Here is a 15,029-nt window from a genome sequence, read left to right on the forward strand (position 1 = left end):
GACATGCTGACCGTTCCAAGATGGCGGACGCGGAGACGTATCTGGAGCGGTCAGAAGACCAAAAATAAACTGTTCTGAGGTGCGTTTCCCAAAGCAAGTTGGTCGTTACCAATAGAGTTCAATGGAAATTGCGATCACAGTTGGCCAACGATGCTTCTGGGAAACGCACCCCTGACAGATAAACCCCAGATATCATAATGCAAGAAATTACTATAGGCTAAATATTAACAATTTTTTTTTTAAAAGAGACTGCGGGAAGGTTTAAAAACAAACGAAATAATTTAGGCTCCATCTATTGAATTAAATAAAAATATATATTTTGCGAATTGTATATCACATGTATTAAGGAATCATTTTTTCTGGAGGTGTTATAGAAAAAGATGACCTACAGACTAAATTGAATTAATAAATGTTTTCATAAATATATGACAGCTATGAAGCCTTTCAAAAAAAGGTATATTTTTCAAATTAATATTATTCTTCTGTCAGGACATAGTTGTAATATTTCCTAAATGTAACGTCTGTTGTAATCTTTTTAAATTACGAGTCCAAAGTTCTGATAAAATAAAGAGAAAATCAAATTACAAGGCACACATGTGTTAAGAACATTATAGTGATGATTTAAAGAATCAAGAATCAGTAACTACATCAATGTCAATATATGTGACAACATCAGTTATGTCTGGCATTAATTAAATTAGACAGCATTAAAATACAAGGTATTTATTAAGTTAGTGTTTTCTTTGCAAATGTATTTGGCAGTTCAAATGATGGTACACAATGTCAATGTGCTACGCAATAGTTAAAATTCACTTTATTTGAAGATGTATTGACTGTCCATACAATTAAAATACGATTTGTCTGTATACCTGGAGTAATAATGGCTATGACCTAGTAAAGAACTGCATCACAGATTCTCTGCTAAATGTATGAGCAACAGGCAAGTATATTCACAATAATGTAGTGCTTTTTATTAAAAAACAAACAAACAAACAAAACAAATAGAATATAAAACAAAACAAAAAAAGTAAAAACCAACAGCATCTTCATGACTTTATAATTACAAACTTTGAACCAGAGTGGAAGAAGTTTCGACAAACTGTACACAACATCACAAAATGCCTGCCAGTCTGTCCATATACAATGCTTGCATCTTATTTTGTGATTGTCTAAAAAGAACTAAACAAATCACACAAAAACACACAAATACAAGAAATACAAGCATTATATTTATGACCGCTATCACAAAAAACAGAACAATCTTTTCTCATTTGAAGAACAAAAAATTAAAAAGGAGATTAAGAACATGATATCGGGTTGACAGCTTCTTTTCCTGCCAAAATATCATTTTACATTTTTATGTTGGTTTGTTTTTTTAGTGTTCAACACTTTGCAGCAAAAAAACGAGGAACATTATATCTTTTTCTCCTCAAAAAGTAATAATAATAATAATAATAATTATAATAATGTTCATATTAATTATTACAGTGACGGGTGCCAGGTCTGGGGTCACTGCAGTATCCCCTTCGACAAAGTTCATCAGACAATCCTCCCTCTCGAAATGCGCTAAATTCATGTTTATGGGTAACAAGGTTTCAGACGGTTTGTCGTTTATGGAAATTTGTAGCGATTATTAATTATGTCTGCCACTTTCTCCACTTCTCGTAAAGTTACATGTGACAGTTCTGTCAATACAAATCGTTTAAGAATGGTAATAATAATAACAATACTAATAATAATAATACATATAGGGCTGAATCCTGTACAATACAATACACAAAATCCATTATCAAGATATTGCTTTTGGAGACATTTCTCACATTTCCTGTCTGTATATATACATAGCTTGGCACTATACAACTTTCCTTTTGTTTGTCAGTTTTCATTGTTGTTTTTTTTCTCCGTGTCGGTCCATCTATGGGGTTTGAAATACTTATCTGTCATAGCAGAAGCTTTAAGGGCAAAAAAAAAAAAAAATCTCATCATGATTTTGTATATAAACATTCTCCATGGCAACCTGAAAGGCCATTAAAAAAATTAAAAAGAAAATTAAAAGAAAATGACAATACTAAAACCTCGCCCCAACCCCATCCCACCCGCCCTACAAACCACAAAAAATATGACATCACATGATTTAATAAGTTCTTGTGAATTCATGAATTTAACTGTTTATTAACTGCTGTCAAGCCCTTAGTTGTTTCCTCTTTCGTATTTATATTATCATAATGGGCTCACACACACACACACACACACACACACACACACGCTCACAAACACCGTAAAGAATCTCACACACTACCATAAACAAAAAACGCTCAATATCATGGCATTCTAAGGCGTTATATATATTTAAAGCCAGCGCGCCTCCACTGCTAGATTTTGTTTTGTTGTTGTTTTTTTTAGCTGGTGAATTAAATACTTTTTTTTAAAAGGGGGCGGGGCTGGCACCCACTCTAACCAATCACAATGCCCACGATAACAGAAGCGAAACATTCCAGCCCAGTCCCGAAGTCCCGAACTCACAAATATGGATACCCCCGTCGTGCTCCATTCCTAATGTAATTGCAGTATAACAAACAAAAAACAAAAAAAGAAGTTAATATACTTATTTGTTTTGCTTTATCATACAGCATTCATCAATACTGTGTGAATGTTAGTGTGTCTTATCCGTACATCTCCGGGGAGCGAATGATGTCCGTGTTGTTAAAAGTGCAGTTAGCCAACGTTCTTTCTCAGCTCTCTCCTTTCTTTCTCTCTCTCTTCTCAGTCTACGGGCAGTGTGTGTGCGCTACACTGCACCTCCTATGTCGCTCCTATTTCTGTTTTATTTTTTGCCTCAAGTCATTGCCACTGTAGACCACAAGGTGGCACTGGTCTCCCATTTTTTCTACTTGCAGGGCCAAATTTAGTACCACGCGCTTCCTTAACAACTTAGTCACTGGAGACGTTTGACCAGTAAAGTCGTAGTTCATCCATGACAATTGGGTTTGAATTTCAAGGCGCTTTTCTTCAGTTTCAACTTTCCTATGTGTGACACTTGCACTTTTGAAACGCATCAAGGTTGACGACTCGCAGCAAATTGCGTGTCCTCAGTGCACGAAGCTCGGGCTGGTCTCTCTTGTAGTTCCTTTAGAAAGAAACTGCAAGATATAAATATCCTCCCACCTCCATTTTCCCTCTTTTTTTCAGGTGTAGTCCACCTCTGCTCCTCGGTATCCATTATTCTCTTGCTGCTCTGCAAGCGTGCTCAGCAGAGAGTGCTGTCAGCATTACTTCCTGCAAATAAATTCGCTCAGTCCAAGCGTCCGTCTGCGGAGGCGGCGACCAGAGCCTTCCTCGAGGAGATATGTCACATCTATCGCTGTAAAGGAGACATAAAAAAAATTAGTTTTCATCAAACTTGCATTACATTAGTTGCAGTGTGGGGCTAAAAGAACAGCTTATGAATACACATGATGTTTAAAAATTGTAAAAAAAAAGAAAAGAAAAAATGAATGTACATAAGTCTCAGTTCTTGTGAATAGTTTTTTTCAATGAATCAAAACAAAATATAGTTATATTAAAACAGTGTTATTAGTATAGTATATTATATATTATATATATATATTAGTATTATACATTTCAACCTAAAAAAAAAACGAAATAAAAAATAAGAGTATATATTTTGTAGTAAATGTAATATAGCTATATTAAAGCTGCAGTCCATAGTTTTTCTTCTTTGTCGCCATCTGTGTTCAAAATCTGCAATTGCAGTTATTCGCAGAATTATCAACTTTACGCGAGTTGTGCCTCGACCGGCACAGTGTGGATGAATCCAATGTTTTGAGGAGAATGTGTCTCTCCATCACCGCGCCGGTGTGGACACTGTCATTCAGAATCATAGATTCTACTTTTTGGAAGTATGACCAACATAAGAGTTTTCAACGGAAAATGTCGTCTGAACAAGTAAGTAACATCCACTTTTGTTCTGACCAACTAAGGGGAAAAAAGCATTGCAGTAAATCGCCGAGACTCCTTCTTTATGTGTACAGATGTGACGTAATGACGCAAAGACATGCTCGAATTTCCCGCGGAAATCCACCAGTACCACTGGAGTTAAAAACATTATTACAAGCTTACCGTTTTGAATCGAGCTAAGGCAAGCAGATAGTGTTGAACACTGGCTGGTTATGTACTTGCTCAAAAATTTTTTTTTGATCATTTTGAACCCAAAAAAGTTACGGACTGGAGCTTTAAATTTGAAACAAAGTAATACTATTATTAATATGAATATCATTTCCAATCTAAAACTGTATTTATAAATAAATAACTAAACTAATAAATAAGTAACTAAAGCCTAATATTCTCAGTCTTACCATTCTTGCTGGGCGCCCGATGCAGCAGATCGAGCAGAATCTTGTTCAATCGCTCTCTCTGCGCTTCCCTCCTTCCCAGGATTGACGGATGAAGAGGTGAAGAGGAGAGCGAGGCTGAGCATGGGGCGTCCAACACGTCCCGCCCTCCTCCTCCTCCTCCCCTTTCCCGAGAGCCCTCATCCATGTCTCTCCTCTCCTCACCCTCCTCTTCTTCCTCCACGTCTTCCTCCTCTCCACCTGTCCTCACTTCCTGTGATGTGGATTGCTGGGGAACAGGGGTGCTGGAGTCCTCTTGAGAGGTCTCCACGTCTCCCTCCGCTCCTCTTCCTCCGCCCTCGTCCCCATCTCTTGAGTAGCCGGCAGACAGCCGGTCACATGATGCGCTGGGGGAGGGCTCTTCATCGCAGTTTGTTGCACCTTTGGGCCGCTCACTCTTCCAGGCAGAACGGCCGCCGTTCCTCTTGTAGTTATCCGGCACATAGTGAGGCTGTAGAAAGAGATAAATTCATGAAAATTAAATGGAAGCACCTCGCCTACTTAAACTAGTTTAGATTCAAACAGTCATGAGTTAAGTGGGGAAAATACAGATACAAATGTAATCAAATTAACCGACTCCACAATGCCACTTCTGATCTAAAACAGTAAAAATATGAACAAAATATTATATTTACTATAGGGCTGTCAACGTTAACGCATGCGCTTAATTTTGGTCCAGTTTAACGTGTTGAAATATTGAACTCAATTAACGCAGCATCCGTTAATTTTTGTCCTCCGTTGGCTAGCTTTACATTATATGATCCCGCTCTTATTCATGCAAATGCTTTTAAACCATTCAAGCGCGACAAGACAAAAGAGAACACGCTGTTTGTGAATGTCCTGTCTTATTTGACACACACACGACGCACAGAATGACGCGTGCCAGTATCGTGCGCACAAGCAGCGCACCAGAATACTGTTCTCTTTTGCGCTTCATTGAACAATAACACACACAATTATCCCAAAATGTCAATTTTGTCGATTGTCCTCATAACTTAAGAGGAGTCTTAAATGAACATAAAGAATAGTGAGAAAATGAGACGCGTGTGAGATCCGCGTCATGTGCAGCAGCGGCTGGTTTTGAAGGGACAGCAGCCAAGCCAGATTAATAACAGAACAAATTTGTGATTAATCGAGTAAAAAATGTTAAACGATTGACAGCACTAATTTACTATAATAACATTTACGGGTTAATCTCAGAAACAAATGTCACGCTCAAATTGCAACCTAAAATAAAAAATATATTTTTGTAACATAATGTAGCAATTATATTACATATTAAAGCTCAAACATTATTATTATTATTACTATTAATAATGTTTATTAATAATAATGATATATAATAATAATAATTATTATTATTTCCCATGTAAAAATATAAAATATAAATTAAACAAATGATTGGCCAAAATAACATTTATGGAAGAATCTCAAATAATTGTCCAGGTCCAATTTCACCACCCTAAAACACAATAATAATATTATAAACATTAATAATGTTACTTCCCATCTACTGTCAAACTGTAAAAAAAAAAACAAAAAAAAAAAAAAAAAATTTTTTATATATATATTATAAATAACAAAACATTTGATATAAAGTAATTTATAGGTGAATCTTAACAGTTATTTTACACACTGCATGAAAGGTAATATTCGTAAAAGTATAATGGTCTTTAATGGTCCTAGAACATCCGTCTTTATTTTTTTCTTAAACATTTCTTCCCCCTCCACTACTCACAGAGAAGTCTCTCTTCGGCGCCAATCTTTTGGGGAAGTGGTTGAAAGCGTAGGGCTTGGTGCACACCGGGTATCGGTTGCGGTGGATCTTGTAGAACAGGTGTGCCGATTTATCCAGCCGGTAGTCGCAAATGTAAACGTCCTGTTCCTTTACCCCTTTCGGACGACCTGAATCCATTAGCAAGAGAAGCGGTCATTAGCATGCAAAGAGTGTGGTGTTTTCAGCATGGAACATCTGGTTCGGTACATTTCTTGGATCTTACAGTTGATTTATTTCAAACGGTTGTATGTGTGAACATCTCACCCTTGCAGTAAGTATACAGGTCCAACACACAGCACATCCCCACCACTGCCTCCAGTGGTATGATCTCATAGAGAGGCACTCGGAACAACTCGTTATGATAGAAGCGGCGGGAAGGAGAGTGGTGCGTTTCATGGGGGCGGAAATAGTGATGACCAAAGGCAAATCTTTCACCTCTACAGAAAGAGAAAGAGAAAGAGAGTCCAGATCACATTTAAAGATATAGTTCCCCAAAAATTTAAAATTCATTCCAAACCCGTAAGACTTTGGATTGTCTTCGGAACACAAATGAAGATCTTTTTGATGGAATCTGAGAGCTTTCTGTCCTTCTATTGACAGCTACGCAACTACCACTTTGATGCTTTGAAAGTTTCTAAAGAGATCGTAAAACTAATCCATATGAATTGAGCGGTTTAGTCAAAATGTTCTGAAAAGACTCGATCTCTTTATATGATGAACAGATTGAATTTAGGCTTTTATTCACATATAAACATTTATCAACTCACACATCAGTTGTGGTAAACGGAAGCTCAAGCATGTTCGCTTGACGTGCGAGAACCAATGAGGTTCATCCTCATATTACACAGCGCGTTTGAGCTTCCGCAAGAACCAATGAAGTTCATTCTCAAGTGTTACGCAGCGCGTTTGAACATGCGTCAAACAGGATCGCTTGAGCTTCTGTTTTATGTTCACTGATCATTGTTTATATGCGAATACAAGCCAAGCAGTTCATCAGATAAAGCAATCAAGTCTCTTCAGAAAATTTGGACTAAACCTCGCAATTCATATGGATTAGTTTTACAATCTCTTTCAGAACTTTTTGAAGCGTCAAAGTGGTAGTTGCATAGATGGTTAATGGAGAGAGAAATCTCTCAGATTACTTCATTTGTGTTTTAGGTGTCCAAATAAAGAACTGAATCTGAAAGTTTTCAATAGTGGGAGCGTGGGAAATCTCACTTTTCATTTTTCCAGAGTTTCTCGATACGGAAGATGTCCAGTTTGTCTCTGTTGATATGAGACAGGAGACGGTAGGATTGACGCACCGGCTGGCCTTCTTGTGTGCGTCTGCTGTCCCGCATGAGGTACACACAGTCACCTACGACAGCCACGCGCAAACATAAACACATATATTGTATACTTACAAATATAAAATCCAAACAGAACATAATTTCAACACATTTGAACAAAAATACTGTTAAAAAACTGTTTTTGAAATAAAGTCTCTTATGCTTACCAAGGCTGCATTTATTTGATCAAAAATACAGTAAAAACAGAAATATTTTGAAATATTATTACAATTTAAAAGAACTGTTCTCTATTTGAAGATATTTCAAAATGTCATTTATTCCTGAGATGGCAAAGCTGAACTTTCAGCAGCCATGATCCCATGTTCCACGTGGAAACCCTGATACATTTTTTCAGGATTCTCCGATGAATAGAAAGTTCAAAATGAACAGCATTTATTTAAAATAGAAATCTTTTGCAACATTATAAATGTCTTTACTGTCACTTTCGATCAATTTAATGTGTCCTTGCTGAATGAAAGTATTAATTTCTTTCTTTATTTTAAGAATATTGTTCAAACTTTTGAACGGTAGCATGGATTTAATTTCACAAACACACACATGCACATACCCTGATGCAATAGTAAGTCATCACGCAGCAGGCATATATAATAGATAGATCCTGATTGGGCATAGCTGGGTTGGGGCACCATTGGCACTTCCTGTTGCAGCAATGAAAGGAAATGCATTAAAAGACTAAATAAAAACTTTCAAAAGTTCAGAACTTCCTGAATGACAGAAGAGATCTTAATCTTAAAGTGACCTTTAAAATGTTGTGATAAGAGAACATATGGCTGTTCTAAACACAGTCAGAGAGGAAGAATGAATTGTAAGGTTACACAGACTGAAAGGTCACATACCCTGTCCACTGGACGAGGGTCACACAGCTCACAGAGATAATGCTCCACTTCTGCCTCCAAACGCATGCAGTCACAGTGCTGCCACACCTGACAGACAGAAACACAGAACATATATATTACAGACGGTTTAAAATCCATACACAACACATTACATGAACAATATGAATAATGATAGAATAATGAATAGTTAAATAGCTTACAGTTGTTATTGTTAACTAAAACTACTAAAAGTATTTTTTGGTAATACAATAAACTAAAAATTTGATTTTGACATGTACTGTACTTATAAGTTTATCTTCACTGTCACTTTTGATCAATTTAATGCATCCTTGATGAGTAAGTCATATCAGTCATGTGGCACAAATGGCGTGGGATGAGTTGCACACTGAATTTTAAAACTTATGTTTAGGGGTTTGTTGAAAAATATGAGCACATACCATGCACTTCTCACACTGGATCATGAGCCCTTCGTCCTTGTACATGCCACAGATGCAGCGGATGACATCATCGTCTTTGTCGTGGCTGCCCCCTCCGTCATGGTGATTGTGGGCGTGGTCTCTCTCCAGCGAATCAGAGCTGTCGGCCTCACTGGCCGTCTCGCCCACAATCTCATCAATCTGGACAGCGGCCTCATGACGCGCGCCATAGTACGCCTTCCGCAGCCGGCACACGTCACGACCCAGGGCAGACTTCCGGCCATAATATTTCTGTTGAGAAGAAGAAGAGATAAAGGAAAGTGCTGCAGAATAAGCCAGAGAAGATTCTTTCAAGAGTTTTCAACAACTTGTTTTAAACGTTTTTCTAATGAGGACAAAATTACTGAGTGCATCTTACAACTCTTTTGTCCAAATAACTTATTTATTCATTATACTTGAGTACTTATATTAATTACAATGATTTTTGTTCATTATAATTATCTCATAATGATTTACATTTATAGACTTACAGCAATCATATTTGTGAGTAAGAAAAGAGCCTGAGAAGTGTAACTAACCTCAGCATTGCGAAACACTTTGAGCATGTCCGCATCAAACGCCTCGACGGTTTTGTAGTGTCCAGTGAGGATCTGCTTCTCTATGGTACTGAGATCTAGTGGATCGGTGACCTTCTCATAGTACTGTATGTTTCTGTAGACGCACATGAACACAGTACAAAAAGTATTGCCATGAAGGATGATGACATTATAGTGACCGTAAGACTGTTCTCACTGCAGTTATTAATTATCAGACTTTCATAAGAACCATATCTGCAGGTCTCTGACAACTAAGGCAATGTTCAGACTGTCAGTCCAAATACAATTTTTGTGCATAACCGATTGGAATCTAATCATACTAAAATAAAATCACATGAAATGCGAGTTTTACAAATCCGAGTTTAGAAATGCGAAAACCTATTCAAATCCCATTTCCGTAAAACCGTTTCAGTGTGATGCTCTTATCGGATTTCGCATGTTTACGTAAAACGTAAACATGTCTGACGTTGCTATAGGAAACATGCTGGAAGTCGCTGCAGAAACAAGGTTGTGTTGATGCAAAGTGCCGGTTGAGTAGAAAGTTGCAATACAACAGAGACATGTTTTGAGACAGACGGAGACGATATAAAGCTGCACATACCAGCCTCCTACAATTCTGCAGATGGCTCATAAGACAGTAGCCCATCACGGCGGCTACATATTGTAAACAAGACAACATTTGTATTGCAAACCCTTCCGCGTTGCTGTTGTCGTTTTTGGTGTATCCCTATCAATGCAACATCATTGCCATTGAAACCAATGGAGATATTCAGGAAAAAGAAAGAGTGCCACGGAACACACAAATCGGATCTGAACAGTTCATAATTTAGATCAGATTCCAGTCGGACGCACAAATAATCAGATTTGGACTGACAGTGTGAACGTAGCCTAAAGGCCCTGATATACTCATGGTGAAGTTCTTTTTGTTCTTGGCTTAGGGGTAAAAAGAAGTTCGAAATGCGCAAGCTGTCGTACACTGTTAGCAAACATCCCGACGCCACCCACACTGCTGAGAGCGGTGTTTAGATGCATATGTAAATATGTGCTGCTCGCTATACTTTCAACAAAAAAATAAACACGCATAATAGCAGTGAGAAAATGTCTACCATAAAGCAGCTCTCCAGTGTGTTCATGTTTTTACTCGTGACATCTGACCACGACAAACTGAACAGAAGAAATGAACTGGAGAAAAATTCCTCCTCAAAGAAGCCAGAGCCTCAGAGCACACCAACCTATTACATCATCGCCACAGACCAATGGGAGTATGAAGGTTTTTACCAGCTGGAAAGTTCGCTTTGGCAAGCTGTTTCAAACTCCCAAAACGAACTCCAAACTTTGTTCTGGCCTGATATTGTTGCGAAAAGACGTCACACCAGTTCGTTCTTCGAGTTCGCTTGAAGTATATCAGGGCCTTAAGCCTCTGCAGACCCTTTAACTGCACCAAATTACTTAAAAGTCCATATTTATATTGTAAATACTCTGTACTAAGAACATAATATTGTTCTCACCTCTTCCTTGAAGGCAGGTTAAGCAGCGGAGCAGCAAGAGTCTGACCAGATGAATCTTCAAAGTACAAGAAAGCAATTGATATTGTCAGTGTGTAGGTCATAAGCAGCGTGTAAGTGCAAACAAGTCTCATGACACTGAAGCAATAAAACAAAAATGCACAAAGATTAAATTGAAATTAGATTCAACATTCTAGATGAAATCAAAAGTAAAGCCTTTTGCAGAATCGCATATCTCACTAATTGAATTTTGCATAACTAAATCATTTAAAATGATATTTCCATCAGAACAAATAACTAACGAGCGTCAGCGTTTAGTAATAAGTTCACAACTGATTCCAGTCCAGTCAACCAAACTGAGAAACTACAGATGTGAAATGCATGTCAAACTCAGTGTAACTCCATTATGCCACGATTACGACTTTGGTTCTTGCTTTGCATAATGAAAATGTTTATGCAGCAATTAAAGCGACTGCCAACAATAAGATCAATAGCATAAACTGCAGGTTTTATGGGTTTATGTGTGATGGTATGTCTGAATGAATTAGTGTCCGTTTACCCTTGTAGCTTGTGATCATGTCACAGATCTCTTTGAAGATGTGTGCCAGGCGTGCAGTGCGTGTCACTTCCGTGTTCTCCTCGGCTGCCGCAAGTCTGCGTGTGCGAACAGAGCGTGACGTCTGTAGCGCTGAGAACTGAGTCAGAAATACATCTGGAAAAAAGAAACAAACAATGCTAATCATGATTTACTAACTGTCTGAATAATCAAAGCAGTAAATTACAAACTTGCATGCTTAATATTAGTCAGCTGACATGAATATTATTCACACACCTGACTTGATGTTGCCGTCATCGCGGATGACTCCTCCCCAGCGTGTGTAAATAGACAGGCTGCTGTTCTCCCTCTCTCGCTCTCTCTCTCCCTCTCGCTTCAGAAGTTCCTGTTTCTCCCGCATCTTCTCCCAATTCCGCAGCAGGAACACTCGATGTTTCAGCACAAAGTTCCTGAATTAAACAAGAAATCAGTGGAGGATGTCTGGACCTTTACTATGAGAGATTGCCGTTTATAACAGGTCATTTGCAAGTTGAAGTACAAAATTACTGAAATAAAAATAAAGATAAATAGACATATAAATAAAAAAAACTAAATTACTGTTGTTGGTACAAAAACGTCAATGCATTAGACTTGTGTGATGGGATCCTACCTCTCTCTGTTTGACATGGGCTTCATTAAAAGGTGTTGGTAAAACTTGCTGCTGTCACTGGACTCTTCCTCCTTAGGTCAAACAGAAGAAAAGAGTTTTGCCTTAGGACTATGCTGTACTAGTTGCTATTGTAGCCAACAGAACTGCATCATTATTGAATTAACTGTCTCATACCCGCTTCTTCAGTGAGTGTTTGGACTTGCGTTTCTCTTTCAGTCTCCCAAGCCTTCTGGCTCCGCCCCCTGATCCGCCCGCTTTCCCAGGCAGCCCATTGATTCGCTGGCTCTTCCCGCCAATGATGCCACGGCAACCCTCTGAGCCACACTTGCAGGCTTGCTGCATAGCAACAAGAGCAAAGAAACATTATCATTTGGCAAGCAAGAAAAAAATTTGGTCACAAATCACAAATACACACATCAAAATAAACATATCAAAAATGTGAGATTTAAATAAAGAAAGAAAAGTAAGATTCCGCTAAAAAGTAAATAAATGTAAACTGTCTGAAGTGACGTCCAAAACACTGTTTTTCAAGCTTATTAATATGAAATACATAATAAATGAATACAAATAATAGAAGCTTACGAAAAATGAAATGCAACTACTTAAATACTTTATATATAAAAGTATTTTTTATACATTAATTATGCCTTGTAATGCCAATTGTATGGTCTTGTTGTGAATAATTGTAACTATACTTATTATTAATTCATAATATTTTTTTCGCCTTTAGAACGTATAATGCATTAAAACTGACCAATTCAGATGCAACAAGAAATCTTAAAATATTATAATGCACTTTGACTTTGGTTACAATTATATATGAAAAGATATAATACATTATAACATACAATATGAATACCTTTGCAATGCATTACATTTAAAGGCTTTAAGTAAAGTATTTACAAAATATTATATATAATCAGGGCTTGACATTAACACCCGGCCATCCGGCAAGCCGCCAAATGCGGGAGGATTTCAATGGCGTGTAACGCAGTCACTCCTACTAGCCACTTTGGCGGGTTGAATTTTATATAATATATACATTTTTCAATTGTAGTCTTTCAAAAAGGCATCTGAAATAATAAACTAAGTGCAATGTAGTGTAGTCAAAATAGATATTCTATTCCACAGAATAGATTGACGAGACCACCTCGTTCTCTCATCTCTCCAAAAGGCGAATTGGCACACAAACCCGCTTCCCCTCACTCATTTTTATTTGCTCCGGATGAATATTATTGGTGTTACATGGCTTGAATTTCGCCGTGGGATTGGGCTTATTGCCGTTCTTGGAGAGTATTCACGTAAACACAGTTAGTTATAGTTATGTTTTAAGTGAACGTAAACACAACAATTGAGAAAGAAAACACGTTTAACAGCATAATGGATCTGTGCGTCAGGTCTTGAAATGATGCTAGCCTAATATACCTGCTGCCAAATTATGGGATAATATTAAACATATCTATATGGCAGTTTTTCCCCAAGGTATCGATGTCAAAATTAGGGCTGCAACTAACGATTATTTTGATAATCGATTAATCGGACGATAATTTTTTCGATTAACCGATTAATCGGATAAAAGTTTTTTATAACTAAATAAAACCCTAAATCGGGGTATTTATGTGTAAAAGTGTACTTTAAAAAGTGCAAAAGCCACACATTGAGTTTTAATAATATAATCTTTAATTTTGACATAGTGGCAACACTTGTCCATAGTAGTTAAAGCCATTCTGCTGTTGGTGGTGTTTATAGCACTCTTAATTTTTGGGAATGCCTCCTGGTACTTCCTCTCCATTCATTTTGTGAAATATATAATTTACATTTTATTTAAAATTAAATGAATTATAAGGATATATTGATAAATTAAATATAGAAAGACTGAAAACAAGCATGTGAACGTAGTAGAGCCTCTGATCAGCCACTGTGGATCGCGTTTGAAAAACAATTAAAACTTAATAGTAGACAAATGCTATAAAAAGAGAGCGGGATGGAGGTACGCAGCAAGCTAACAGGCTTGATTAAAAGGACAGGAAAAATTATGCATTAGTGCACAAGCATTCGCTGAAAACCACTGACTACAGTGACTAAAAAACAATATTTTACTGCTGCTGTTATTGACTGCCTTTATATTTAGTGCTTCACTTTGTAAACACCATTTAATTTAACCTATTTCTGCGGTAGCGCTATTTTAATCCATCACTTATGTTGCGAGCGAACTGATTGCGCAACCTGACGGTCGAGACAAAATAGATCTAGTGTGACTGTCCCGAAGTTAGTAAACAAAGCTGTTTACACGGTAGCATTGAATTAAACTAGACTATACCATTTTCACATCTTCATATAATGAGGATATACAGTTTTTGCTTAGCGTGCTGATGTTTCACCTTCATCCGTGACACCAACGTGTTTCCTCTTAATGTGTTCGTGCATCACTGTGGTACTTCCATGCCACACAAGCTCAGCGTTGCATAACTTGCAGGTTACAATCTTATTTGCTGCATTTAATGTAAAATGTTCCCATGCTTTAGATGACTTGGAGCGCAAACTTTTTTTCTGCCGCCGGTTGATCTGTACTCTCTGCCATTTCGCGTGTGACTGTGTTGTCATGAAAGTGACGTCATCAGTAAACGCTCCCCGTGACGTGAGCAGACCAACTAATCGACAATGACATTCGTTGACAACGATTTTCATAATCGATTATTATCGATTTTATCGATTAGTTGTTGCAGCCCTAGTCAAAATTGTGGCCAGTGAAAATGCTGAGTGGCTAGTAACTTTGGAAAACCACTAGCCAGTAGCCACAGTGGCTGACGAGCAAAAAAGTTAAATGTCAAGCCCTGTATATAATGTATTTTATATAATGTTATTTGGAGTCCCAACCCTTCTAGATTCTGTGGCTGGAAGAATCAGGTGTGACTATGATGCTTGAGAGTACAAGCATCCGCAACAAAACACAG

The 15,029-nt window shown here is 37.6% G+C and overlaps 1 protein-coding gene across 2 annotated transcripts in view; it reads right to left on the reverse strand.

The window, feature by feature from the left end:
* Window positions 1–792: 792 nt before the first annotated feature.
* The window catches only part of ash1l (ash1 (absent, small, or homeotic)-like), a 32,608-nt gene continuing 18,371 nt past the window's right edge, over window positions 793–15,029 (reverse strand). The window contains exons 14-28 of one of the 2 annotated variants that reach the window (XR_014210432.1): window positions 12,250–12,411; window positions 12,076–12,146; window positions 11,703–11,875; window positions 11,430–11,582; window positions 10,874–10,928; window positions 9,348–9,480; window positions 8,791–9,060; window positions 8,354–8,440; window positions 8,065–8,155; window positions 7,387–7,525; window positions 6,433–6,605; window positions 6,130–6,296; window positions 4,356–4,842; window positions 2,674–3,361; window positions 793–2,553 (exon numbers count right to left, since the gene is read on the reverse strand). Coding sequence is in view for 1 of the 2 variants with exons in the window: in XM_082185663.1 (XP_082041789.1) it covers window positions 3,270–3,361; window positions 4,356–4,842; window positions 6,130–6,296; window positions 6,433–6,605; window positions 7,387–7,525; window positions 8,065–8,155; window positions 8,354–8,440; window positions 8,791–9,060; window positions 9,348–9,480; window positions 10,874–10,928; window positions 11,430–11,582; window positions 11,703–11,875; window positions 12,076–12,146; window positions 12,250–12,411 (2,253 nt within the window). In the remaining variant the exon portion in view is untranslated. Of the gene's footprint in view, window positions 3,362–4,355; window positions 4,843–6,129; window positions 6,297–6,432; window positions 6,606–7,386; window positions 7,526–8,064; window positions 8,156–8,353; window positions 8,441–8,790; window positions 9,061–9,347; window positions 9,481–10,873; window positions 10,929–11,429; window positions 11,583–11,702; window positions 11,876–12,075; window positions 12,147–12,249; window positions 12,412–15,029 lie in introns of both variants that reach the window. The other variant, XM_082185663.1, reaches the window with a different exon arrangement.

This window comes from Leuciscus leuciscus (genome assembly GCF_965113295.1).
Source record: "Leuciscus leuciscus genome assembly, chromosome: 12".
NCBI lineage: Eukaryota > Metazoa > Chordata > Actinopteri > Cypriniformes > Leuciscidae > Leuciscus > Leuciscus leuciscus.